The 25,924-nt window shown below is 36.1% G+C and overlaps 1 protein-coding gene across 2 annotated transcripts; it reads right to left on the bottom strand.

Annotated features, from left to right (window-relative positions):
- Positions 1–332: 332 nt before the first annotated feature.
- LOC129257547 (mothers against decapentaplegic homolog 4-like) lies at positions 333–25,924 on the bottom strand. 2 transcript variants are annotated; one of them, XM_054895902.2, is made up of 11 exons: positions 25,536–25,924; positions 19,339–19,513; positions 17,830–17,859; positions 12,149–12,436; positions 11,390–11,602; positions 10,902–11,081; positions 9,823–9,981; positions 9,037–9,220; positions 8,245–8,413; positions 7,268–7,406; positions 333–4,726 (listed from the first exon to the last, which is right to left on the bottom strand). In XM_054895902.2, the coding sequence occupies exons 1-11, from the start codon at positions 25,776–25,778 to the stop codon at positions 4,515–4,517; spliced, it is 1,992 nt and encodes a 663-aa protein (XP_054751877.1). In that variant the 5' UTR covers positions 25,779–25,924; the 3' UTR covers positions 333–4,514. The 2 variants fall into 2 exon arrangements, with proteins under 2 accessions (XP_054751877.1, XP_054751878.1); XM_054895903.2 differs by having other exon boundaries at positions 12,149–12,433.

The following is a 25,924-nucleotide window of genomic DNA, read 5'->3' as shown; positions in this document are numbered from 1 at the left end:
ACTTTCTACACCTCGCGCAAATCGGACTCTAAACACGTAGTGTTGGGGCAAAATGGACATCCTTTATAAAACATTTTAATTTTGTTTTATCATTCCCGCAAATTCGACCCTAAACACGTAATTTTCCTAGCGAAATAGACACCCTTTTTTCATTATTTTTGTGTTTTTGACACCCTTATCACGTTACGTACGTAACGTGCCCTATCGTGAAAAGGACATCCTTTTTACGTGTTTTTTTGGTCGCGCATGGTATCCACTCGTCAATGTAAGTGGCCCCCCCGGGGTACAAATGTACAGCACAAAATGAAATGAATCACCTTTTAACAGCTTGCTTATAATTCCATAGTAACTCGTCAATTTTATTATTATGCACTGATCAAACAATACATTTACACACCACTGTACATGATACAAGTGAAACATTACGTGTGTACAATAAATTACTTCACAAATCCAATTCATTGCATTACATACAAGAAAACGTTTATAATCACGAGTGGGCTTGAATGGGTCATAATATACAGTTATTGAAGTCGTGTGAAAAATACTTGATGGGATTGTGTATTCTTTTCGACTTGACATCAGGAGCTAGATCAAGATGCGGTTATCTTAGTAGTCATAATAATATTGTGCAGTATACGTGATTTCTAGTAACATTAATTTTGTGGCAAGTTTTCACTTTGGAATACAAAACTCCTGCATCATAGGAATACACACATACCATATCACCTTGCAAGTCAAAATCTGAATGTAAAATATATATATATCAAACCTACTAGTCTTAAGTAAACCCCTAATACTGACCCAATTTTTAAAACCCAAACAAAAGGGGAAAGTCCCTATTCATTTATGTGGATTGTTTTGTCTACACCAAAATAGAAAGGTAAACATTTGAACTCCTATTCAGTTATCTATTAAACAGAAGTAAATGTATGTATAATCAGATTCAATTTCAAGAAAAAAAATATATTCAAACAATGCCCTTTTATTAAAATTGCAAGAATTCATATGCCTACTACTGACAAATGCATATGAATTGGAAAATACAGAAGTCCATAATATTCATGCCTGTACATTGTCCATAATATTTATGCCTGTACATTGTGCATTTCAGTTAAGATGAAATGTCTGAACCAGTTCATGGAGTATATGAAAATGGCAGTAACGACAGGATAGATTTAAGAGAATTAAGTTGTGCATGAATCTAGTTCTCTTGAAAAATAAGCTGCTTCCTACAAATACACCACAATCAGTGGATTTGAAATTTGGGGGATGAACATGTCGGAGAAATGCAGGCAAAGTATGATATACAACCCCTGCAACTGTTTTGGTGATTGTATGCACAATGTTCAGAATATATAGAATTACTGATGAAATATTTCTTTTCAAGTGATTTACACACACACAAAAAAAAAGATAATGAAACCAGTTGAATTCATATAAAAGAGAAAGATCAATGAAAGTTTGAGGATTTGAATATTGGGATCACTAATAATGTAGCAATAAACTACAGTAGCAATGTAGATCCTCCTATTGGTAATGCGACCAAAATCTGTGACGTCACACTCTACAACGTCCCAATTTATTTAGTATATGTATTGTACTCATGATTAGGTCTTCTTTTTTATGAGTGTAATAGAGGTTTGACAACATTATATCATGGATGAAATTTTTGTCAAATTAGAGAATGAGCAAACACGATGTTAAGGGGTATATTTTCAGGGCCAAAGGGGAGAGACGTACATGTGCGACATCACAGATCTCGTTCTCATTGCCAATGGGAGGATCTCAATAGCATAGTAATCTCAACACTCAAATGCTCATAACTTTCTTGTCAAATTTTACTCATTCTTTCATTTTTCTGCTTTCACACAAGCTAACTTGTCCCAAGATTAAGGTATATCATTCTCTTTTGACTGAACAAAGTTGAATAGCAACATAACTAGATATTTGATTGGATATATTCACTCTTGCAAATACATTATAATGATTCACACATGACATGCTTTCGTTCATCCAACAGACTGTATGTATGACATTTCTTCCGACACATACACAACTCAAACTGGTTGCAGATATTTGCATATAGTTGTAAAACAAAACTGTACAAGATCTTCACATATACGAAGGCAAAGGAATTCTGAGAGTGTACTCAAGAAAAACACACATGTATACAAGACCTTGATCAGGCATTTAAGAAGAAAAAAAAACAATATCTTCTTACATATTTCAGATAAGCTCATTAATAATGAAAATCATACCATGGCTGATAACACTAATATAAACTGTATTTTGTTCAAATAAATTTGTTCGCAGATTTTGAATAATCATGATTCAAACTGGTATAACTCATTTATACCAACTCTACAAAAAGCAGCAAGCATTGCATTCAGGTATTGATCATAAAATATATGTCAGCAAACAAGTGGCATAAAAATACAGAAATATTTAATAAGCAATCTGTGTGTTCCTTGAATAATTCCAGTCTCATTTATTCCTAAATGAATCAAGAATTCTGTCTTTTATAAACCTGACTCTTGAAGATCATGATTGTGTCCAAACTATGGTTGAAAAATTTACTGATGTTATTGATAAATTCACATTCCTTAAACTTTAAAACTTCATATTAGCACTGGTATGGGGCATTTCATCGCTTCATGATAATGAAAGTATACAGGCAGCATTAATGAGGAAGTCATTTTGAAATTAACACACGAGTCAGTCAGATATGATCAAAGATAAGTGCCAATCTCATCAGGAGACAATGTACATATATTTCTGCTAAATCAAGCTACATATTAACAAAGTTATTTACAAGTAAAACTCACCGGGGAATGAGATCACATTTTTAAACCCCAAGCATTTAAAGCTGTTGACGACAGCACTCCCCATGAAATCACCTGATCACTCAATAGCATGATATTCATGGAAGACATAGAATAAACAATAGTACATGATCTACATCAACAGAAAGCTTGAAGGGTATTTATTTTTTTCAGTATAGTACTACTCAAAATTCAACAATCTGTGAAATGGAGAAGAAAAATTATAACCGTGAAAAATTACAAACATAATAGCGACTCAGAAATATCCATATGATACAATATTCACAATATTTTCATATAAATACACGTGTTTAGCGACGCATCTTTAGAAACATCACAAAGAGTGCTTCCACAGAAAGAAACGAGGCAAGGTTCTTTTATCTATTTTGTTTCTGCCTCAGTACTTTTGTTTCACATGCCAAAAGACTAAACCTCAGTAGAAAAAAAGAAAGAAATGACAGATTTGATCACACCAAGTTAGTTCATCTTCATTGTATTTATTGCTAGCGTTGTAACCCCACATGTTTATATTGCACCTCACAAGAGTAATAAACCAATGTCTAAACTTTCAAGGCCTGGGCCCCCATTTCACGATGCAATATGTCAGTGATTTTCACTGACAATTACAATCTACTGAAATACTTGCATCTGATTGGATGAGAGCAGATCTGTCAGTGAAAATTACTGCAAAGATGCTTCAAGAGAATGATCTCCATGGTATCTTTGGCTCTGGTGAGATGTGCAAAGTAAAGTATCATACCTGTAATCAATTAAGCACACGATCATCTTGTAATAGTTAAATATTTCATCTTGATTTGTAAACAAATAAATTACAAAATGGTGATGGTAAGCCTAAAAAAATCAATTGCCTTTGCCTTTGTAATAATCTCCTGTGTCTTTCATACCCCAGTACTCTCTTTCTCTCTCCCTCTATCTGCTGTTTTCATGTGCATTACAACTAAAAATCTCCACCCAAATTACCTTCTCTCTGTTCATGAATCTATTTGAATAAAGTAATATCCATCTTCCATCACATCAGTTTCCAGTTTCTCTCAATAGACTTTATGCATATGATGTCATAATCTCAATAGCGCCCTCCCTCAGAGGACACATGGGAATATGCGTAAACAGAGTTGTCAGAGATGCAGCTGCAGATCACCAACGCGTGGGCTTCAGCCACTAAGATGGCGGCGCGATGACTTCACATGCATAAGGTCTATAGCTGATTGGTCAGGCCCAACAAAATTCAGATTTCCAATTTCAGCAATAATCAGCCGGATGTATTGTACTCTTCTGTAATGCCAACAAAGAGTTGTGTGAACTCCAAGCAAACAAGTTCCCCTGTAAACATAGCACCATTCCTCCTTTGGTTTCACTGGCAAGGTTCAACACAGACCTTGTAATTCTCAATAATTTTAAAACAGATTCCACCATGGGATAATCCATTCAGCCAAGCTATGAGGCCCGACGAAACAGAAAACATGCCGCAACTTCACACACGATTCAAAGGAGCTCATCCTTAAAGCTTGACAGCCTTTTGAAGGGTCCTTTTCCAAGTCTTTCCTTTGAATGCAGCGAAGGGCAAAAGTGACATAATCGCAGCCTCGTTTGTCAAGTCACACGTACCATGAGAATCCTCATCGCTGCAAAAGTCAGATATAAAGTTTGTTGCCATGCCAAGGAGATGGCTCAGTCTAAAGGATGCGGTTCCATGAGAGGCATCGTATGAAGGACTTCGTCCAAGAGTTGAAGTGCTCTGTGAAGGTGAATTTCAATCCAACATGGAGTCTCCTTGATGCTCTGTCGTGGGTAGTCTGGACCCCATCCCTTCACAAAACTCATCCGTAATATACACAGTCGCCTCAAGTCATCCACTCCAATCCCTGCTGCAGCCGAGTAACCTGAAGTAGCAACAACAACAAATAATATCAATACCATTCATTTTTTTGCTAAAAATAGGAAGGTAATTTTATTATGCCTTGCATATTCATTGGTATCTTTTTTTTCTTGCATTACAAAAAAAAACATTACACTACATTTTGAGAAAGTCTTTCAAGCATACACGATGCACTGTGTTTAATGAAAATCACAATCCTCAGATTGCAACTACTGAAAGACACATACATTTTGATAATCAATTTTGATAGGGTAGTAATATCAAAAAAGTCCTTTGCAACTGACTTATGGTATATTCATATTGTGAGATGCAATTTACAAGAACAGTATTTACCTCCACCATCATCATTATCATATACACAACAAAAAAAGTAAGTCCCCCCTAAATCAAATTGCTGTAACTTTTGAACGGAATTATTTTGAGATATGATATTCCGTAGGTGGTTTTCTACACTCATTAAGCAACTCCTGGGGAAATATAAGATTGATCGGTTGAGTCATGCATGAGTAATTAAAGATTGAATTAAAAATGACAATTTTTGAAAGTCACAGGAGTCGTTTTCCAGATTGTGCAAATACAAAGTTGGGCAAATGTTGTCTTTAGGTGAATTTTATGGTGTTATGCTGTTTTAATATCCATCATTTACCCACTCCACACACAATTTTGATATCATATGTTCATGGTTGAGTGAGCACAATGTATTGCAGGGGCCGCGGACGCGAGGGGGGGGGCTGGGTGGGGAGCTTCAGTCCCCCCCCCACTTTTTTCCAAAAGCATGTACAAAAATGTAAAAATGACCATACGATTGTGATTTTTTGCATGGTCAGCCCCCCCCCCCCACTTTGAAAACCCTTCCCCGGCCCCTGTATTGTGACGTATCATCATAGGGGTTTATGGTAGTATCCTCTACAACTTGTTAGATCATGTTAATGTTGGTGGCTACCCCGATTATAGGCCCCTCCCCCATTTTAAAATTCTGGACCCACCACTGATTTGTCCATAAATTAAACTGATCATGAGAAATTGTTAGGAAAAGAATACATTTATGCAGTATAAAGAGTATTCATTCCTAAGTTTTCGAATGTGCTCGCTCAACCATGAAAATGTTTAAAGTTCGGAAAGTGTGTGGTGATAGAAATGATGGATGATAAAACAATAGCAATTTAAGTCTTATTTGAAACCGAATTTGCCCCCAATATTCACTTTATTACCCTTTAAAATGAGTCTGTGACATTGAAAATACCAATTTTCCCACTTTGATGCGTGCTCACTCATCCATAAATAACCAAATCGATTTCATTTTTGCACAGAATTCTGCCCATAGGTTGATAAACATTACTGCCAAATGACATTGCTAAAGACAGCCGTGAAAAAAAGTTCCACCATATTGAATAAGGGGTTACTTATTCTTCAACATGTGCACCCATAATGTACACAAGTCTATGAGAGACGAAGTCAAAATTTTAACAAATATGAAATGAGGGTTTGTTTCATGGACGGTTTTTGTTACTTCTGCCAATAGTTATTTCATGAAACTTCGTACATGGCTTCAGAGTAACACTATCCAAAAGGCGCGCACACCAAAATAACCATTCGATACGACACAGAGTGGGGCCAAGGCCTTGAACTTTCTTCTCATTTGCATAATTTTCGAATATTGTGTGCTCACTGATGCATTAAACATCGGGATTTTCATAAAAATCAAATCAAATGAACTATGCAAGGTTTGTGACAGATATCCATAGTAACAAATTGCATTTTTTCCAATAACGTAAAAAAGAGCTTATCGCATTCCACATGTTCATTCAAGCGTGGATATTTAATTAAACGCCTTTGAATCATTGAAGCATGTTAATTGGTCATGAACATAACGAAAAAGTTGAGAAAAGATCATTTTCAGTTCCCAAAATGAACCAATACTTGCCTATGATATTTGAAAATCGTATTTTTTGTTTTCCATAAATGTTCATTGAACCGTGAAACGATGAATATTGTTGAAGAAACTCTTCCAAAAATAACTGCCATCATATTCTATCATTTTTATTGATATAAGTGTGTAAAAAATCCAATTATAGCAAATTTGGACTTGTGTTTATTCAACCGTGAAATTTAGCCAAAAAAGTTTTGTATCGTCTTTTAGAGAGTACCTTTTACAAGCCTTCTGACTATTTTTTATGATGAGAATGTGGAATTAGTTCCAATAAAATGGAATCAAAGTCATGATATTTGGCTTGTGACTTTTGAAAAGTGACATTTTTGCCTTCTGACGGTGCTCACTGAAGCATGAAGTGAAATACGTCCATAACGTTTACTCAGAGGGTAGCTTATAAAATTACCTACACGCTCATGTAAAAATATATTAAAAACTCGCATTGGTTCGGAAATTATTGATGTTTGTTTAAGGGGGGACTTACTTTTTTTGTTGTGTATATTTATCCACTTCTTTATCATTGTCATTCTCATAGTTATCATCATCATCATCATCATAAATATTCATTATCACAACCAACATCATTTCCAAAGGCTAAACGAAGGATACACTTACGGACTGCTGGTGCTATTCCTCCTACGGATGATGGACCAGGTACATGTCCTGCTACAGCTGCTGCTTGAGCTGCTGCCGCTGCCTGGGCTGTGGCTGCTTGTGACTTCATCTGGGCATAACATTGCTTGAGATCAAATACCTACATACAGATAAAAGAGGATTATTGTCATAACAACAAGACTTCCCTTTTCATTAAATCACATTCTTCTGGAATTATAAGTGAGCAAGGTAGTCTTATTTCATCCTTCGAGACTGGTAAAATAAATAGACTAATGATTTGTAATATGATTAATTCACGGGGCATCATCAAATCTAAACTTGACAAGTTGCAGTAAATAATCATTTTAGGAAATCTAGATTAAGGTCTGACATTGCTTATATATAAATCAAACGTGAAATAGTATTCTCGGTTGAAAAGCAAAGACAGACAGCACATAAGGCCATAAGTATTATTGCTCTGAAAAAAAATATCATGCTATTTTGCTTAGTACAGACCAATTACTCATTTGAATTTCGAAGAAAATGCTTTTGTTACATCATTTTTATTTGTACATATAAACACTTGGATATTCATTTGATGATCATAACTGGAATAAACACAATTCATTTCCATTACAGAAACAAATAACAATTCCAAATACAAATGTAAAGAATGTTATATGAAATAATAGGGGGTCATGTCCATACACAACTTTGACATAGGACCACATCTTAAGTTAAAGAATAAAAAGAAACATAATTTCAGGAATTATTGTCTATACTAGTGTATTTTTTGTTTTATTTTCTATTTATTATTTTAATAATTTTTTTAAGCAATCTGTTTATGGTACGATTTCATCTACCATTTCTTCTATATACATGTATGCTGTAGAGTAGATCATGTGACCCACATCAGCCATGCTAAGATTTAAATTCAATATATCTCGTCCAATGACTGAAGTTAGATAGAAGCTTTGAATTTCTCGTTCCATCGTTACCTTGATGTATGCTGTAGGATATATCTTATGAACAGCATCACCGGGTGCTCGTCCAGCTTCCCTGTCAAGGTAGTAACTTTGAACAAAGACAGCATGATCACTGAGACACCTGACCCACACATCACCTTCTCCTTTCAGCTCCAGCTGTACACCCTTACCGATGTGAAGCCTGAAAAAGAGATCAAAGATGTCTCCACATGAATTTCCTATAGATCCGAATGTGCACTACACATACAGAAAATCAGTCAATAATGGCTAACTAAAGTTCATAAAGAGTAGGCCTGGGACTTTCAGGAATTTTTGTCTTTGGGTACCCGTGGTAATTTCCCAGCCCTAATAAAGAGATGACATTGAAAACAAAATTTCAAGAAGGATATGGTACTTTTACGATGCATCAATTGCAGCCCAGAATAAATCATAGGTGAAACTTGCTGAAAATGATAAAGTTTAGCAAACCAAACTTTAACTTCCAGACAGACCTCAGAATTTGAAGCTATATAAATTTAATCCAGCAACCTCTTTTCTCTATTTTTCTTTCGTTTGTCTTCAAATCATCATTTCCAACAATAAAAGTTTCAATTAGCAACAAGAACTTGCAAGAATTATATACTCATGAAATCAGGTGTTTTGATGATTGTGAAATGAAATTTTTATAGCAAAAAAAAGATTTCTTAAAAATTACAAAACATAATGTATTCAAATGCTGACCCGTTTCATAATAAATATTTTTATTCAAAATAATTGTTGCCTCTTTTTCATTTCATTTTATCAAAAGGAACACTAATAAAATACCTTGCTTTCTCACTGCTCTCTGTTCTATGTACATTGGATAACTGTCCTAAGCAAAATCTGTCCATTCTTGAGGGATCTACATAGCCATCTACCTTCACCGTAGGACAGGAGGACTGGATCTTGAAGATCTCGCCAACTTGGGTGTCAAGTTCAAAGTAGGCTATTGAACACCAATACTCTGGAGCTATACAGAACAAAATATAATGAATCCAAATTATTGTCAGTAATAAAAACATGCATAAATAATCGGTTAACATACAAATATACACAGACTTTCCCACTTCAAATTGTGACATGAATAATAGAGTTCTATGAAGATACTGATTCAATTTTCAAATATATTCAGTGTAATAACACATCAGGGTTGCTATATAATCAGGGTATGTTGAGGATTTTTTAAGCCTTCTATCCATCACAAAAAAAATATGTGTACTGCAGTCTTTGTTGACTTTTCTTTCTTTCTATTTAACTATTAATCCAAGGCTGTGGATGCCCTGCCAATAGGCCTTAGAATGTTGGGGTGCAGGTGAGACAGTTTCATTTCATTTGTGTATTTATTATCCATTTTCTTTCAATCCATTAACATTTAATTGTGCAGGTACGTTGACTTCAACAGGGCTAATTATATATTCATGAGGTCGTATCTAAGACCCCATGGACCGATTCCCGCCAAATTTTGGCAGTTGGTTTTTTTTCATCAATGTTTCACCAAAATGGTATAAAAAATGCTGACATGCAAAAACGGAAAATTGATGACGTCGCACTTCGGCACTCTATAGTTCATACCTGGTTGAGTTGATAGGGGTGGTTCCACTGCTGCATTGTCCTTCGGCATCTGGTAACCATGAAACTGATTCTGTCCACTCACTCCTTGTGGGTTGACACCCTGACGGTAGTTCAAGGTACTCCCGCTAGGACCTGCACCTCCCCATGACTCAGAATTACCTGGAAAATATAGCAGTTAAGAATATGAATCAGTATCATTCCAATTTATTATTATTACTCTAGTATCAATAAGCATATATTTTTTCATTATCCACACGTTTTTCATGACCTCATGGTATAAAATGAAAAGTTGGCATGAACCTAAAAATAGAAGAAAAGTGAAAAATCCAGAGATATTTCAAATAAGAATGATTGATCTACATTATCTGGGAGTCTGAATAACCTGCACATGTTTCACTAAAAGCTGAAAATATTTTTAAGACTGGATAATAATAAAATTCTTAGAAAATTTGTTTTATAAAACTGATTTAAGTGAATCATCACTAAAGCAGGTAGCTTTCAGTGTGATTTCAAGATACAACACAAATTATAAGCTATCTGCATCCTCAAATAGGATCTCTTGTTCTCTGCAATGTTCAAATAATTTTGCATATTATAGCCGGTCCCTGCATATACATGACTTGTTTAATCATTGGACTTGTACTGTATTTTTAAAGATGTTTATTTCATTACAATTTAATTACATTTAACTGTAGCATTCAATCATCTTAGAGATTGCTGTTTATATATATATCTCTTCATTCTGAATTCCCCTCAGAACTATTGCTTCTATAAGTTCATTCCAGTTCAACATTTAGAGCTGCAAGAGGAATCACCTGATCAAGTATCAAATATCAGGTATCAAGTATCCTCTCATCAAACCAAACAAGCTAAGTTTTCAAACTTAAATGTCTAAATAGCCAAAAAGTACAGCCAGGCAAAACAGAAATGATGTCATTAATAGGCTCATGAAGAAAATTATTTTAAATAAATAAGTGTTGGCTTTTAGGGGATATTATTAAAAACTATCTATCAGAATTTTGATTTCGAAGAATAACTAAAATAGGCTTTTATCCCTAAATCAACCATGAGACACTCACTTCTCTGGAAAGATGAAGATGTCATGTTTGGTACAGGTGATGTAGGACCCTGAGAAGTCTGTTGTGGCATGGGAGGAGCAGACGGTGGTCCTTGACTAGGGGCTTGTTGGGTTGGAGGAGGAGGTGGACCAGATGGGCCCGGACCACCCGATGGACTGGGACCTGGTGCTAGTGGAGCACCTGATCAGATACAAAACAAAATAATGAAGTCATAAAATAATGCAATTAGGAATATGTGCATACATTCATCGATGTGATGTGCATTTTAAACACACGCATAGACTGATTTCAATCAATTGTTATCGCAGCTGCTGTTACCACTAGTGCTACAACTGCTGCTACTACTACTTCTACTAATAACAGAAATAATATTACCACTACCACCATAGCACATAACCTTACGAAATACAATATCTATTCTATTACCACCACTTGTACTATATACAATGATAATGACCAACGTAGCTTCTTATCCTACACTATCTCACCTTGTGAAACCGATGCATGACTGGCGTGCATGGCAGGAGATGGCTGGGCTGGTTGAGGGGGAGTCGAGTGAGCCGGAGGGGCAGGAACCGGAGGAGTGGAGAGTGCTTGAGATGGACCTGGAGCAGAGAAAGGGGGCTGTTGATGGGCTGGTGGGGGGATGGAAGGCATACCCATGGAATGTGGGGGCATGGAAACTGGCGGAGGAACTTGACCTGTTAAGATTAAATAAAGTAGGCAGAATGTAAACAAAAATATTTTAATTGTGATGAAATTGCAACTGTTGGTAAAAAAAATGCAACTGTTGATCAGAAAAATCTATATTAATTTACATACAAATTTATGTTCATATACACTCTGTTTCCACTGTACACCCAATCTAAATTTGATGGTGCTGTGTGTGTACTGATATCATCCATGGAAATGTTACCACACATATCAAAATAATTGCAAAGAAGATACCTAGTACAAACATATAGATGTATGTTGAACCCAGACAAAATTAGAATATGCTCATTTGCGATTCACTCTATCCAAAACTTCAATAAAATACATTATAATAAAGACGAACATGATATTATTTTCTCTTGTCCAATTTGTATAGTTATTTGTGACATTTATATCCCCCATTTCTGTCTTTGCCTTGCCCCCTCTCCCCCTTCCATGTAACTTGGGGGGGGGGGGGTTGGGCTAAAGGCTCCTGCATACAGCCTCTCATAACACATGAATAAAAGACTCCAATATCAAGGAATCCACATTACCTTGTTGATGTGCCAGCATACGGTTGAAATCGCTGAGCCCAGCTGATGATGGCCCAGGTGCTCCATGGGGGGAGCCGTGTGATGACACATGAGGTGATCCATGCGACGGGAGATGAGATGAACTGTGGGGAGGGCCATGGGGTGGACCATGGGGTTGGCCCAGGGGTACGGCAGGGTGCTGGATGTTCTGGATCCCCCCGTTGCTCATGCCGGGAGGGTGGGATATATTCTGCTCCACCTGAATACATTCTCCTCCAAACTCATCTTTAACCACACGTGGAGGACCTGCTGTAGTAAAGATAAATCATGGAAAAGCATTTGCTGGTAGTTATATTCATCTTATTTTCAATTCCAATGTGCATTTTTAATTGCAATTTGAATTTCTTTGGTCAGAAAAAATAATAAAGATAATAACTTATTTTGATGAGAAACTATATATTTATAACTACTGATCAAATACTAAACAAAAAACAAGAAATTTAAAAGAATCAAAGAGCTTTCCACCAACACCCATCAATTCACAGATCGATTCTTCTCAAAATAGCGTACATGTATTTAATATGACACACACATGTAGTTGTATGACAGTAAGAGGAACACGCTAAGAATAAGAATTACAGGTGATCACAAAGGCCTTTAATAACAAATTCCAATTCTCAACACAGGCATTTCGATTTAGGACAGCAAATTTACTCAATGTCTGAACTAATTGTTCGCACCTCATACCTTTATCATCAAAACTGTTTGGAGAGCTGAATTTTATGTAGTTCAGAAGAGAGAGCATGTATTTTTTTACAGCTACAATGCATGTAGGTGTTGTTGTACCCCAGTAACCTAGCAACCATGTACCAACTATTACAGAACATGTGATAATAACACCAGCAGATGGCCAAGTTGCCATCATCTCATTGAAAAGTACATGTGCAATGTAGGCCACACAGTGTCTACGTGTTAATTGTACTACTAACTAGAAAGTGAACAGGTCCCATTATTGGACATTACTTTATAGCAAATTTAATGGCCCTCCTGCGAAAGAACCTTATCTTTGTCATCAATTCTTATAATTAGCAACTTTGATACTTCAGCTTAAATAAAATCTCCTAGATACCTACATGGTTTTTCATGTGTTTTAGATAGGCCAACACATCGGTAAACTGGTTCAGATAAGGAAAAGATAAGCTGGCATGTCTATTTCACAATATCACCTGATTTCTAAAAATGTTGGGACGTTACTCTTCCCGAGTGGACATGCATAAAAATGAATAAATAAGGAAAATTTTCGTTGTTTTTACGCATAAAGTCGATCATAGAAGAAACTCGGAGGTGATCGAAGCACTAGTTTGCGCTGCCAAGCTCAGTAGCAAGCGCAATCTTCGATACGCCGGTATGTTGGGACGTTACTCTAAGCGATATCGAAATAAATTGCATAATTCCAAAATATGACTTGAAAGTGCCTTTAAATGACAAACATCTCTGATATTTGATGAAATACCAGTAAATAAAAGACAGGAACATCGAGTTTTGTGCAGCAATTCTTCGCTGTGGCGAAGACAATTCGCGTGTCCCCAGTTGAGACGTTACGGTGCTAATGAAGGAACAAATTTTCAAAAAAAAAAGGAAAGGAAATTTTCTCGGCTTTACAAACGATGTGACTGTTTCAACGCAAATTAATGACACGGTAACATTACGGGGGGGGGGGGAGAATTGATAATCATAAAATTGAAATAGATAAATTCTAACGAAAGAACTAAAAGTAACTAATGAAATATAATGTATAGAATAAACAAATAAATTTGATTGAAAATAGGAACAATATCGAAATAACGTGGTTACATCCATGCAATCAATTTGTTTTTAATGGCTGATGTATAGCACTTTTCAACTTTTGGAAAAGCGCCTGATAAGAATTATTTTTATTTTTATTTTTTTATCATTATTAGGTTGTGAATGTTTTGATTGATTGATGCTGTGATGAAATTATGGAAAAGAGAATAATAAAAGGAAAAAAGTCCCGCGTGATGTGTCTTTTTTTTAAATAACAATTTCGTGATGAAATCCTTGAATGAAATTGGAGAAGAAAATAATAAAAGATAAAGTCTCGCGTGATGCGTCTTTAAAAAAATAATTTTGTGTCTTGTATCGTTTATAAATGCATCCTTTGACAGAATTTCTGCCCTCAATGAACGATCTTTTTTATTGCGTAGGCCTATAATGCCGATTATTCATGCTACAATGAGTTGTCAATATCAATTCAGCATTTATTTCAAATTCATTAAAAGTACTGGGTGATAAAATAATCATCAGACAAAGATCGAGAATATAACAATGAGAATAAAAATCTAATAAATTTAAACAAAAGTGATATTATTTGTTGGCACATATTTTATACAAATTGAAAAATAATTGATAGGAAATCGGGGATGCAATAAAAAGGCAGAAAGCTTGTTAAAATGATTTCACATCATTCTTGTCATTACGACCATTAATCGGATCTCCATTGTGCAAAATTGTTACCTTCATTGTCATTATCATCATCATCACCATCAATCATCATTATCATCACCATCATCATCTCATCAAACTTCCGAAAGTTTTTTTAATGTTTTTTTTGGGGGAGGGGGTTATTTTGACGTTTAAAAAAAGGTGTTAAAACGTCTAAAACCTACCACATTTTGACGTCCATAAAATGTTTACACAAAACGTCCAAAAACCAACTTGAATAGTTTTAGAACATTAAAAAATATCAATTTTGTTGGGAAGTCATCAGTTTGAGCCCCTTGTCATATCCGGATCCGCCGCATGGTACATTCAGGAACAAATGAAACCGTATAAAATATCTTTTTAGGTAGCGAACCATTAAAATATGTTTATTCAATACATTTGTTTCAGAATCCAAAATAAAATAAAATAAAATACATTTGATTAAAGCAAGATTATAATTTTATTGTCAAAAGAGAAGAAAATGGAATTCTGTCACAATTCGAATTACAACATTGGCCACACAACATTGACATAATTTGGGCACCTAAATCCAAACCGCCGCTGATACCAGGGGTCCCAGAACGGGGGGGGGGGGGGGGGGGGGCGCTGGGATGGCTTTATCCCATCAGAAAAAAACATCTGATTTTGATTTTTTTTTGCATGATTTTGATTTTTTTTTGCATGGTCGACCCCCCCCCCCCCGACTTTCATCCCGTTTCGCAGCCCTCGATGTAAAAAAATTTAGCCGCCACTTTCCAAAAATCCTGGATTTTATATGAGACATTGTGGAATATTAAAAAGAATAAATAACGTCTTAAAAGGACACTTGTCACATCGTGCATCGCTTGATACTGTATGCCTAAATTAAAAAAAATTTTCAACTCTTGAATACTAGTTTATTGCGAGGTAAAACAAATGAAAATAAAGACAATTTCAAGCATTATTAAAATTATATATGCGACACATTTTTGGCAATGTCCATCGTCAAAGTCGTAACGTCTAATTTGTGGTTTTTATATCTTTCAATTGTTTTTTTTAATTCTAGAACAGAAAATCAAAGTTGCTTGAAAGCACTATTTCATGAATTCATGTGAATAAAATAACCACCTAAATCTAAAGAATCACCAGCAACAAATTATGGTGTAAAAGTCGTGCGACGTTACGGAAGACATTGTCTTTTAAAATCATAACGTCTGAAGTAAAGAGAGCAGCCATAAACATCACGTACGGTGATCACTTTATAAACGTAAAGCCTGATTGTGATTTAAACGTTTTTTCTGAGAACGATTAGAAAATTTTGATATGTTTTTGAAATAAATATAAAACTAAATACGGCAAAATACATAATTGTTACGAGGACGTTATTGCGGACATTTAATTCTACAGTGTCCTCATGGAGATCATAACGTCTAGTCTGTTCTAGTGCCTTTTACATCATTTTGTTTACATGTAAAATTGATAAAACCTTTTTAAGTGTCTCGGAAGGTATGGGCAGTCGTAAGATTTATTATGGAAATACACATTTTATCTATAAAAGAGTAGATAATGTACGATGTGCCGTTTTTACAATTTGGACGTCATTGGATAAAATATTGGACATGTCTTTGTGATTCAGAATAACGTCCTAGCGAAGGTGAAGCATGGCAAAAAGGTAAGAAAACTTCTTGCTTTATTTTGCAGCATTATGAAGAATAAGAATTCGATAATCTTGCCAACTAGATATGATTGTAGATCAGAATTAAATAAAAGTATCGATTATGCATGTAAGTAAACTTTTTTAGTTTGAGACGCGACGGTGGACACCCTCAAATCATGTCCACATCAAATGAGTAACGTTGTCATGATATCTATATAATTTTCCGGATTATCTCCTTACCTACATATATTTGTTTTATTTGTTTGTTCAGAATGAAACTCCCAACAAGACTACATCTCTTGATTACTACATTACGTAGATTTTTCCTTAATATTTGTAATAATCATCAATATTTAGGTCGTCGTAATTTGATAACATATATTCAAGTAAATGCAAATTATATTCTAATAAAGAAAGAAAATCATTGGATATCTTTACAAATACGTTTAGAAATGATGGTAGTACGGAAAAATATTACTAATCAATCAACACACCGCGACAAAATACGAGAAATCAACACCAAAACATAACAATCACCCAAGACAAAGCCAGAAAGTTTAGACGTTACGGCAGACATATTGAAGGGACGGACATGCTTTTTTTCTCCCTGGGACTACGTGACTGAAAACACACATGGAAAATTTTGTATGTGTATGAACAGGGTTGACCGGCGCACGTGCTCAAGAACTTTTGAGATGAATCTCGTATCGTGTGTGTGGTAGAAACTTGAAAGTTGGGACGTTACGAAGGGGACGGACAAAAATATCAGATTTTTGAAAGTACATTTTCATATCTCTCGTGCATGGAATATCTTATCATACCATATGGGATTGAAAGAGTCCTCATGAGTGTATAATATGATAAGGTTAAGAAAGACAAGATGATTTACAGTCTCGATATAATAAGAGATTAATGAATCTAATATCAGGGGACGGACATGGTAACGTCTCAATACTAGTTTTTCAAACGGCAATATTTCTGAAACGTAAAACATGTCAACAATTTAGTTGGAATTATCAACAAACATACACATCAGACTTCTTTATGGTAATCCAACTCCATCACGTTTGTCTTTAATTTTGTTTTATTCCAGTTTGTTTAAGTATATATTCTGTTTGTCCAAATTTTCAGTACATTTCAGCTATCTCTACAGGACTGGTGAATAATAATTCACTCACTACAAATTTCTTATGTTGATATATATTTTGGGGGAGGGGCTCGATTTTGACCTTGCCGTTTTCTCTCCTTAACCGGAATGGCCCATTTGGAGGTCATCAGGCCAGGGGCCCATTGTAGAAAGAGTTGCAATCAAACATAATTCTAAGAATCATGCACAACTTGATTTTCAACCAATCAAAAGCATGCATTTGAGACTTGCTACATGTATTGATATTCTGATTTGTGTTTAAACGCAACTCTTTCTGCAATGATGCTCCACAAGAGATTCATTTCAATAGACTGTAGAAGTAAATATACAAATGCATGAAACATGAATAAATACATGTATATAAAATTAAATGATAAGCAATGTAACACACACAGGTATGTACATTGGTTCTCTCACCTGTGTGTTGTAATGTAAGCCCAGTCAGATCTATAAGGAAAGAAAAGGAAGACAATTATATTAGGGAGAAAAAAAAAACAAGGAGGAAAAAGAAGGTGTATGTGTACATGCTGACAGTCAATAATGCATTTTACAATTTAAGAATATATAAAAGGTCTATGTTTTCAATGTTTTAAATGTGCTTTTGATACAATATTTGCAATGAAATTACTTCCAACACTAGGCTATTTTTAGAACAAACTTTTGAAAATATGTTACCTATACTTTTTTGTTTGGGGGGATTATAAGCCTCCAAGCTACATGTACATGCACACTGTATAGAAGTGTCTACATGATTTCTGATGAAGATAGTAAAATGAGCATGTAAACTTTTGGAAACTGAGCCTCTTTCTTGCATGCCATAGAATATTGTGAATGGATGTTATATATTAATATATTTTAAAGGTTAGAGGCTACCAAGAATAGAATATTTAAGTATGCCCACATGTTATTTTTTAAGGCTACTCTCTGTGTTTTGATCTTTCTTAAGTAAACTACTTTTATTTTAAAGACCCAGACCGGAGCTTAAAGTGCAATTGACAAATGGGAAATATATAAGCTACATAGTACAACAGTGCAAGTTTTGTGCATATTCACTGCTTAACAGCTGAGTATTTTGCTTAAGAAAAACTAAAATTAACGGGTTTCGCGGGGGATTTGGACAAAATGCTTTCCATTGCCTTTCTCCGGGCTCAAGACCATGACGTCATGTTGTGTTAGAAGCATTGTCATTCCATAGGCTTGTACACTGACAAAGGGGGTTATTTTTCTGCTTTTTAGAGTCTGAATTCGATTTTTTAGAAAAAATCATAAAGACAATTATTCAGTGACCAAATGGATGGAAACCTACAACTCTTCACTAGATTTTGTGTGATTTACTTTCTTAGCTCTTATTGGGCCTAAATTGCTATTTCAGAAAAACTTGTTTAATACACATAATCTGAATGCATATAATTTGAAAGCTGTGCCAAATAAGCAGGAAATAAAATATGGTGAAAACTAGTCAAAAGCCGTAGATTTCATCAATTCAAGCTTGCAGAAAAAGATATTTTTGATATCTCTATGTGATAGAAGTGAAGAAAATAAAATGCATAATCTGGAAGGGGGGAAGTTCACCCTCTTTTTCTGTGTACAACTATATGGAATTACACCGCTTCTAACACAACCTGACGTCACGGTCTCAAGGCCTGTGAAAGCCCTGTGAAACCCTTTACAGCAAGAAAGTCTATTTTCGAAGCCCGATAATTGGAGCTATTCTTAAGCAAAATAGCAGTGAAAATGCATAAAGCTTGCATTTCTGTATTAAGTAGTTCATTAGCTTTCAATTGGTATAGGATTTGTCAATTTTATTTTGGGGTCCGATCTGGGTCTTTAACTTTTTCAATTGCAATAATTTTGCCTCTACTTTCATAACGCTCACATTTCCAAAACATAAAATTACAATCAATCACAAAATACATGTACACTCACCAATACCAGGCGACACAATTCTTTCATAGTGGTATGCATTTACACACACACTGTCACATTTGAGATCAAATGCATACTGACAGAATTTCAAGTGTTTCAGTTCATTTTTGTGCAAATCAGGCCACCTCCATATCCTGGCATAAATCACATGTGGAAAACCTTTCCTCCCGGCAACCTAAAATCATCAACAAAGAAATATTATATAGTTTCTAATCAATAAAGGAATATACAATGTGTTAAATAAACAAATCATGAAAAGCCTTTAACTGGCTAAGTTCTTATATATTTCATCATATCAAACTTCTCTCATGATATCAACTTCAACCCTTAAAATGAATAAAACTAAACTCTGGAAACACAATTTGAGTGCAAGTTTTCTCAATTTTCTTGCTCGAGCTTACCAGCATCTTCATGGTACATGTATCATTACAATATCATCCCGTTCACTGTACACTTTTTGTTTTCAACTTCATCCCTCATCCCACAAGGGATATATGGCACAAAGCTATTATACTGGATATCAGGGCAAGGGGGAAAGTCATAACTTAAAATATGGGGGGGGGGGAGGAAATACAGGTGCATGATCGCACTGAATTTATTGCACTATTTGATAGTTCAGCATGAAGAAAAAAAACATGTCATTAAAGAATGTTTTGTGATAATACACATGTACATGTATGTACTCTACAACTAGATTCTGGACACGTTATGATGGATGATCACTGCCACATAAAATGATTTCCAAATCAAACACTGTATGATTCATAACTGCCTTAAGGGTGTGTTAATTACATATTCATACACTACCACTTAAGCTCAATTGATATTACAATTTAATGCAATTACATGTGAAACACTCTACTAGCTACTATACAGTATTTCCAGGAAATAACTCTTGAACTTGATATCCCATATACATGTATTTGAGGAATAGCTGTTATCATAACTCCTAGAAGTCAAAACCTTAGATATCAGCTAAATGTACGTGAAAAAGTACATTACATGTATTACTGAACATTATATTATCCATGAATTAGATAATTTACAAAGTGCAAGAATTAGTGAGAACGTACACTTCTGTAAATAAGTGCAATATTCTATCCACATTTCTACATGTAGTCACTCATACTGCATGATCAAAATGAGATGTAAGGATTAAATCTTTTCAACATGCCCGGGGCTAACTACTTGCTAAAACCATCTGATGATCCCTCAGGAATCATTGATTTTCTTCGTATATGATATAATTTTGGGGAAGCATGCCAAGATTCAGCTCAGCATACAAGCTACTTGATACCCACACAATACCCATGATGACTCATTATCTACCGAGACCACATAATTCACTCCAATTCATTATGAGAACAACCTGCGAGGAAGAAAAACAATGCCAACAGCCAAGTCATGTGCCAGCATGTAACCTTTTACAAATTCTGACATACTTTTCTCAAAATTGCGAAAACCTCCAGATCTAAAAAAATAGGTCAAATCTGATTTTTTTTTTTTTTCAATTTCAGTCATGACCAAAATTCAAAATTTGTTAAAATCTTTAACCATGGTCTACTTTTCAGACATTGTTGCCGATGGCTTCATGTATGGGTCATGTTACATCAATCACCAGTTGTGATACATTGTACATATAGATCACACATCTTCATTATCGCAAGTGGTGATTGATAACCATCCGTGATCAACCACCACTCACGACTAGGTCTGTGCTATAGATAAGACATCATGCTAATGTCTGAATGATGATGTTACTGATCACCACTCGCTAGTGATACCTACGTGTAAGTGGAGCTTATATCACAGTGCACTACTATTAGCATTAGAGACCTTTCGTTTTCTGTGACGGGCCATGTGGATGTGCAAGATTAAGGAGTTTTGGAAGCTCTGCGCATGCGCGAAATAATCTGTGACGAGCCCTCTCATTCACTGCCCAAATCTGTGACTCTTAATTGAGGGTTTTGACGTTCGGTGTCTTAGTGCTCGAACGAGCGCTAGGTGACGTCATCCTAGCTTAACAAAAATGAATGAAACATTCAAATTTTAGTGATTCAGCAGGGCTGGTGAAGGAAGATACTGCTTGTTACCAGCTTTCCCATCACATCTCGTGTCATGTTTTCAGCATCTACACTCCCCTCCAAAAGTTTGGGAACACCTGCATTCAGTGTGTGCTTTTATATACTTGGTAGACTTTATTGATATTGAGGCTCATAGCATAGTTGAATTTTTGTTTTAAAGTGAAGATTATACAGCAGTGTACATTTTGTTATTGATTCAAACAAATTTATACTCTCTTAAATGTCTGGCTACCAGTCAAGATGGCATTCTTTCAAAATGCTAACTTCTTTTATTACATGCAGTTATTGCTTTTATTCAGAGCTTTTACACTAAAACATGTGCAACTTCATTCATTTTTCCTTTTCCTAGTCAGAAGTCAGACACAAAAATAAAATCAAACAATACTCAGTGTTTCACTGATATGGAAAATTTGATGGAAAACTCGATGGGATTGAGATCTGGGGACTAGGGTGGCCAATCCATGATTTCCAGGACTTGCTTCTCTTCCTTTTTCTTCAAGTAGTCTTTGCATAGTCTTGACATGTGTTTTGGGTCATTGTCCTGCTGGAAAACGAATTCTTCTCTGATCAGGCGTTTCCCTGAAGGGATGGCCTTCCGCTGTAGGATTGAATGATAGCCGTGCTGGTTGAAGATACCCTCTACTCTGTGCAAGCTGCCTACCTTTTGTGCACCAAAGCAACCCCAAACCATGACATTACCACCACCATGTTTCACAGTTGGCTTGATGCACTGGGGTAGCATCTTTTCTCCCTTTCGCCGTCTCACATAGGTACGTTGCTTGCTGCCAAACACCTCGAACTTTGATTCGTCAGACCAAAGAACCTTCTGCCACTGCTCCAAAGACCAGTCTTTATGCTTCCTAGCCCAAGCAAGCCTTTTCTTCCGGTTCTTTTCTTTGAGGAGTGGTTTCCTTGAAGCCACATAGCCCATCAGCCCTGCTCCACAGAGACGTCTTCTAACAGTTGAAGAACATACAGGCATCTCACGGGTGTTGTTGAGGCCAGCTGTAATTTGTGGGCAAGTCAGACAACGGTTGCGCAGACTGCTCACCCGAATGTATTTATCTTCAGCAGGAGATGTTGTTTTTGGCCTACCACTTCGTCTCCTGTTCCCATTAGACCCAGTGGCTTCTTTGCGTTTCAGGCTGTAGTGAACCGCATGGATACTGATCTTGAGTTTCCTGGCTATTTCTTGCATGGAGTAGCCTTCTTTCCTCAAAACTACAATTGACTGACATGTTTCCAAAGAAAGCTGTCTTGTCATAGCCATTTTAATTTTGTGACTGACTTCTGACTAAGAAAACCGAATAGGCAAAATGAGTGAAGGTGCACTGGAATAAGTGTAAAAAAACTCTGAATAACTTTTGAATTCATGAATTTCAAATTGCACTGATGTCTACTCCACTTCCATGTATTTTCTTTAAACAAGGATTAGGCATTTGTCAAGTTCAGATGTTTTCCAGGATAAAGATGCAGATTTCCATAAATTAACTGTCTTATGAACAATACTGAGCAACAAATTCTGAGGACATCTGCTGTAACATTCACAAAATATTGGGAAGAATTTCAGAAAAGAACCCCAAACAGAACAATGTTAAAAGAAGTAGGCATTTTTTAGAGAATGCCATCTTGACTGGTAGCCTGCCCTCTTTGGCAGCTGCACGTCCCTTAAGAGCTTTGAATTTGTTTGAATCAATGATAAAATGTACACTTGTGTATAGCCTTCACTTTAAAACAAAAATACAGCTGTACTATGAGGCTTAACTTCAGTAAAGTCTACCAAAGTTCGAAAAACACACACTGAAGGCAGGTGTTCCCAAACTTTTGGAGGGGAGTGTACATATCCAGAAGGTACAATTCATGTTCTATATCCAAACAACTGTGTTTTGGGGCTTTTGTGCCACGTTTGCGCACCCAGCTTCCAGAGCTCATCTTGCGACATGCAGCGCTCAGCAGGCATGGCAGCATGACTCTACCAGGGTTGCAGGGATTAACTTCGTCGAGATCCGCTATTCATGCATCTCTCCTCAAAATGCATATTTTCAATGTATTTTCATAAAACTGTGGAAATTGAACGATCCATTCTCTTGATATCATTTTAAATTGTTAACTACACTGTGGGATTCATATTGGTACATGTTCTCACATACGTAAGAACGTTTTTAAGCATGCGAAGAGCAAGAGTGCAAATGCTGCACCCTCAAGTCACCCAACTGGTTCGTGGCGTGATGCTATGCCTAATCCTCCGGCTGAGCATCGGCTCTTGGCCCGCTCGCTATCACGCCAGTCTATGCTGTGGCCTGGTACGGGTACGTCGACTGAAATCGAAACTGTTCTCATCATTGTACGAACGTGATACTGAACGAGCGGTGTCACCACTTCCAGTGAACTAGGATTACGTAGCAGTCGCAGAGAAACGAAACCTCGGTAATGTGACAAATAATACATCACTATGGATAATATGCATCGCGCACAATGATGTATTCTACCTCACAAATTCACAATTCTTCTGACAAAGAGAGAAAACAAGTTGAATTCAATCGCATGCAGTGATAACAACTCAACAACATGTTACATGTAATGATCACCGCTGGTGATTTGTTAGCACTATCCACTGCAAGTGACGATACACCTGATGTAAATCATGTAATGGACTAGTAAATGTATTCCATTCAAATTATTGATTTTAAAGTAATCACTATGAGATGGTACAATGTTTTTATTTAAGAATGACTGTTTAATTGCTCTAGAATAAAATAAAAAATGATTTTTTGTTCTGGTAACTTTCTGTATCCTAAAGCTTTTGGTCATGGTGTGTCCTGGATTTCATCAAAGAGGTGGCACAGAAATCTCTTCCCAACTTGAGGAAAGCTAAGCTTTGTCACATCAAAGAGTAGGTTAATTGATTCAGATTTTTCTGACAGGCAGAGAAAAATATTTTCTCAGCCCCCCCACAAAAAAGGGTTCCTGTCTGGCTACCCCCCCCCCCCCCCATCACACCCGGTTAGTCCTAACATTCAAATACAAACATTTGGTGATTGTTGATCTTTTCTTGTTGTATCAATATAATTTTTTGTATGTTTTAAGATTTCCTCTTTGAAACCTTTCAAAAGTACGAACATTAGTATTTATTACTTATTTACCAGAACTATTACCTTGTCAAGAAAAACCTCACATTTTCCAATTATTTTCGTTTTAAATGACCTGGCTGGCAAGGGGGGCAAAAGAGAGTTGGTAAGAAATAGGTTAGTTTGTTGATAGAAAGGGAAACATATTGGCAGTGCAGTGTGTGACATGCACACTCCTGAGAGGAAACCGTCTAATATGCCATATCCAGGTGAGCTCTCTCCGAGACAGGTTTCACTTTCTAATACAACCTGGAAAGGAGAACTGTTCCTTCCTGGGGGGAAATGCAAACCAGTTACCTTTGAAATACCCTCCCTTGATGATAAACATTGAGGTAATAAGAAAACATTTTCACCTCACGCCATCTATAATACAAAGGTTCTCAGAAATAAGAACCATCACGTGCCTGCAATTAGGACAGGGGAAAAAGCACCCCTCTCCTTCCCATTGTTTGTAAGGTTTAACTCAGTTCATACAAAGTTAACATTGCAACACTAATTCCATTCCAAATGACTGTTTGACAACCAGTATGTCAGGCCCCATTCCAAACCTTTCTCCTCGTCACAAAAACTAGAAAAGTGTCCTGAATAATATAGGTTTCCATCAATTTAAAACAATCAACAGGCCCTGCCCAATTGAGGAACATTTTCAATATGGTGTTTTGCTAATTCTTTAAAAAGAAAAATAAATAAATGAAAGAAATATATCAAAATTGTGCTCCCAAAATGTACAAATCTTTATTTTTTCCCATGATCATCAAAACAAGAAAATAAGACACGGGCTTGGTGTAAAGTTAATGATTCTTTAATTAAAAGGAATTAATAAACTTTGTCGAAAGCATATTAGCTTTTGATGGAATTTGAGGTACCATATTTGCCGGTGAATAACACGCACCTCTTCCCCCTTTTTAAAAGTCGGGTGAGTCTTTTACAAAGACAAATCCAACTTTTTCGCTTGTTGCTAGCTAGTAAAATGGAGTTAAATTACCTGTAACCTGCCATCCAATGTCCTTTGTATCGTGACACATTTACTGGGATGTGCACCGTTTGTGGTAATGGCTGTGATAAGGCTGTCCAGCTCATCTCTCTTCTCTTTCAGTTTTTTCACCAAACTTTCAATGGCCCTCTTTGCAAAAGATTCTGATTCTCCTCCCTGCCGATGGCACATGAGGCTGTGTACTATACTAAGACAGGCATCGGCACTCGTTGGGGCCCCCGCCATTGTTCCCATTGGGTACGCCAGCTTGACAGTGGGGTAGATGACACTAATGGTCACCTCGAAACCGGTCTGAAATGTGCCACTTCTGCAACTACAAAATGATATTTGGTGTATTTTCTGCTACACCATGAACTAAGGCATCTGTCCAAGGAGTTCCT

The sequence above is a fragment of the Lytechinus pictus genome, chromosome 3 (assembly GCF_037042905.1).
Source record: "Lytechinus pictus isolate F3 Inbred chromosome 3, Lp3.0, whole genome shotgun sequence".
Taxonomy (NCBI): Eukaryota; Metazoa; Echinodermata; class Echinoidea; order Temnopleuroida; family Toxopneustidae; genus Lytechinus; species Lytechinus pictus.
This window is presented reverse-complemented; position numbering and strand designations above follow the sequence as displayed.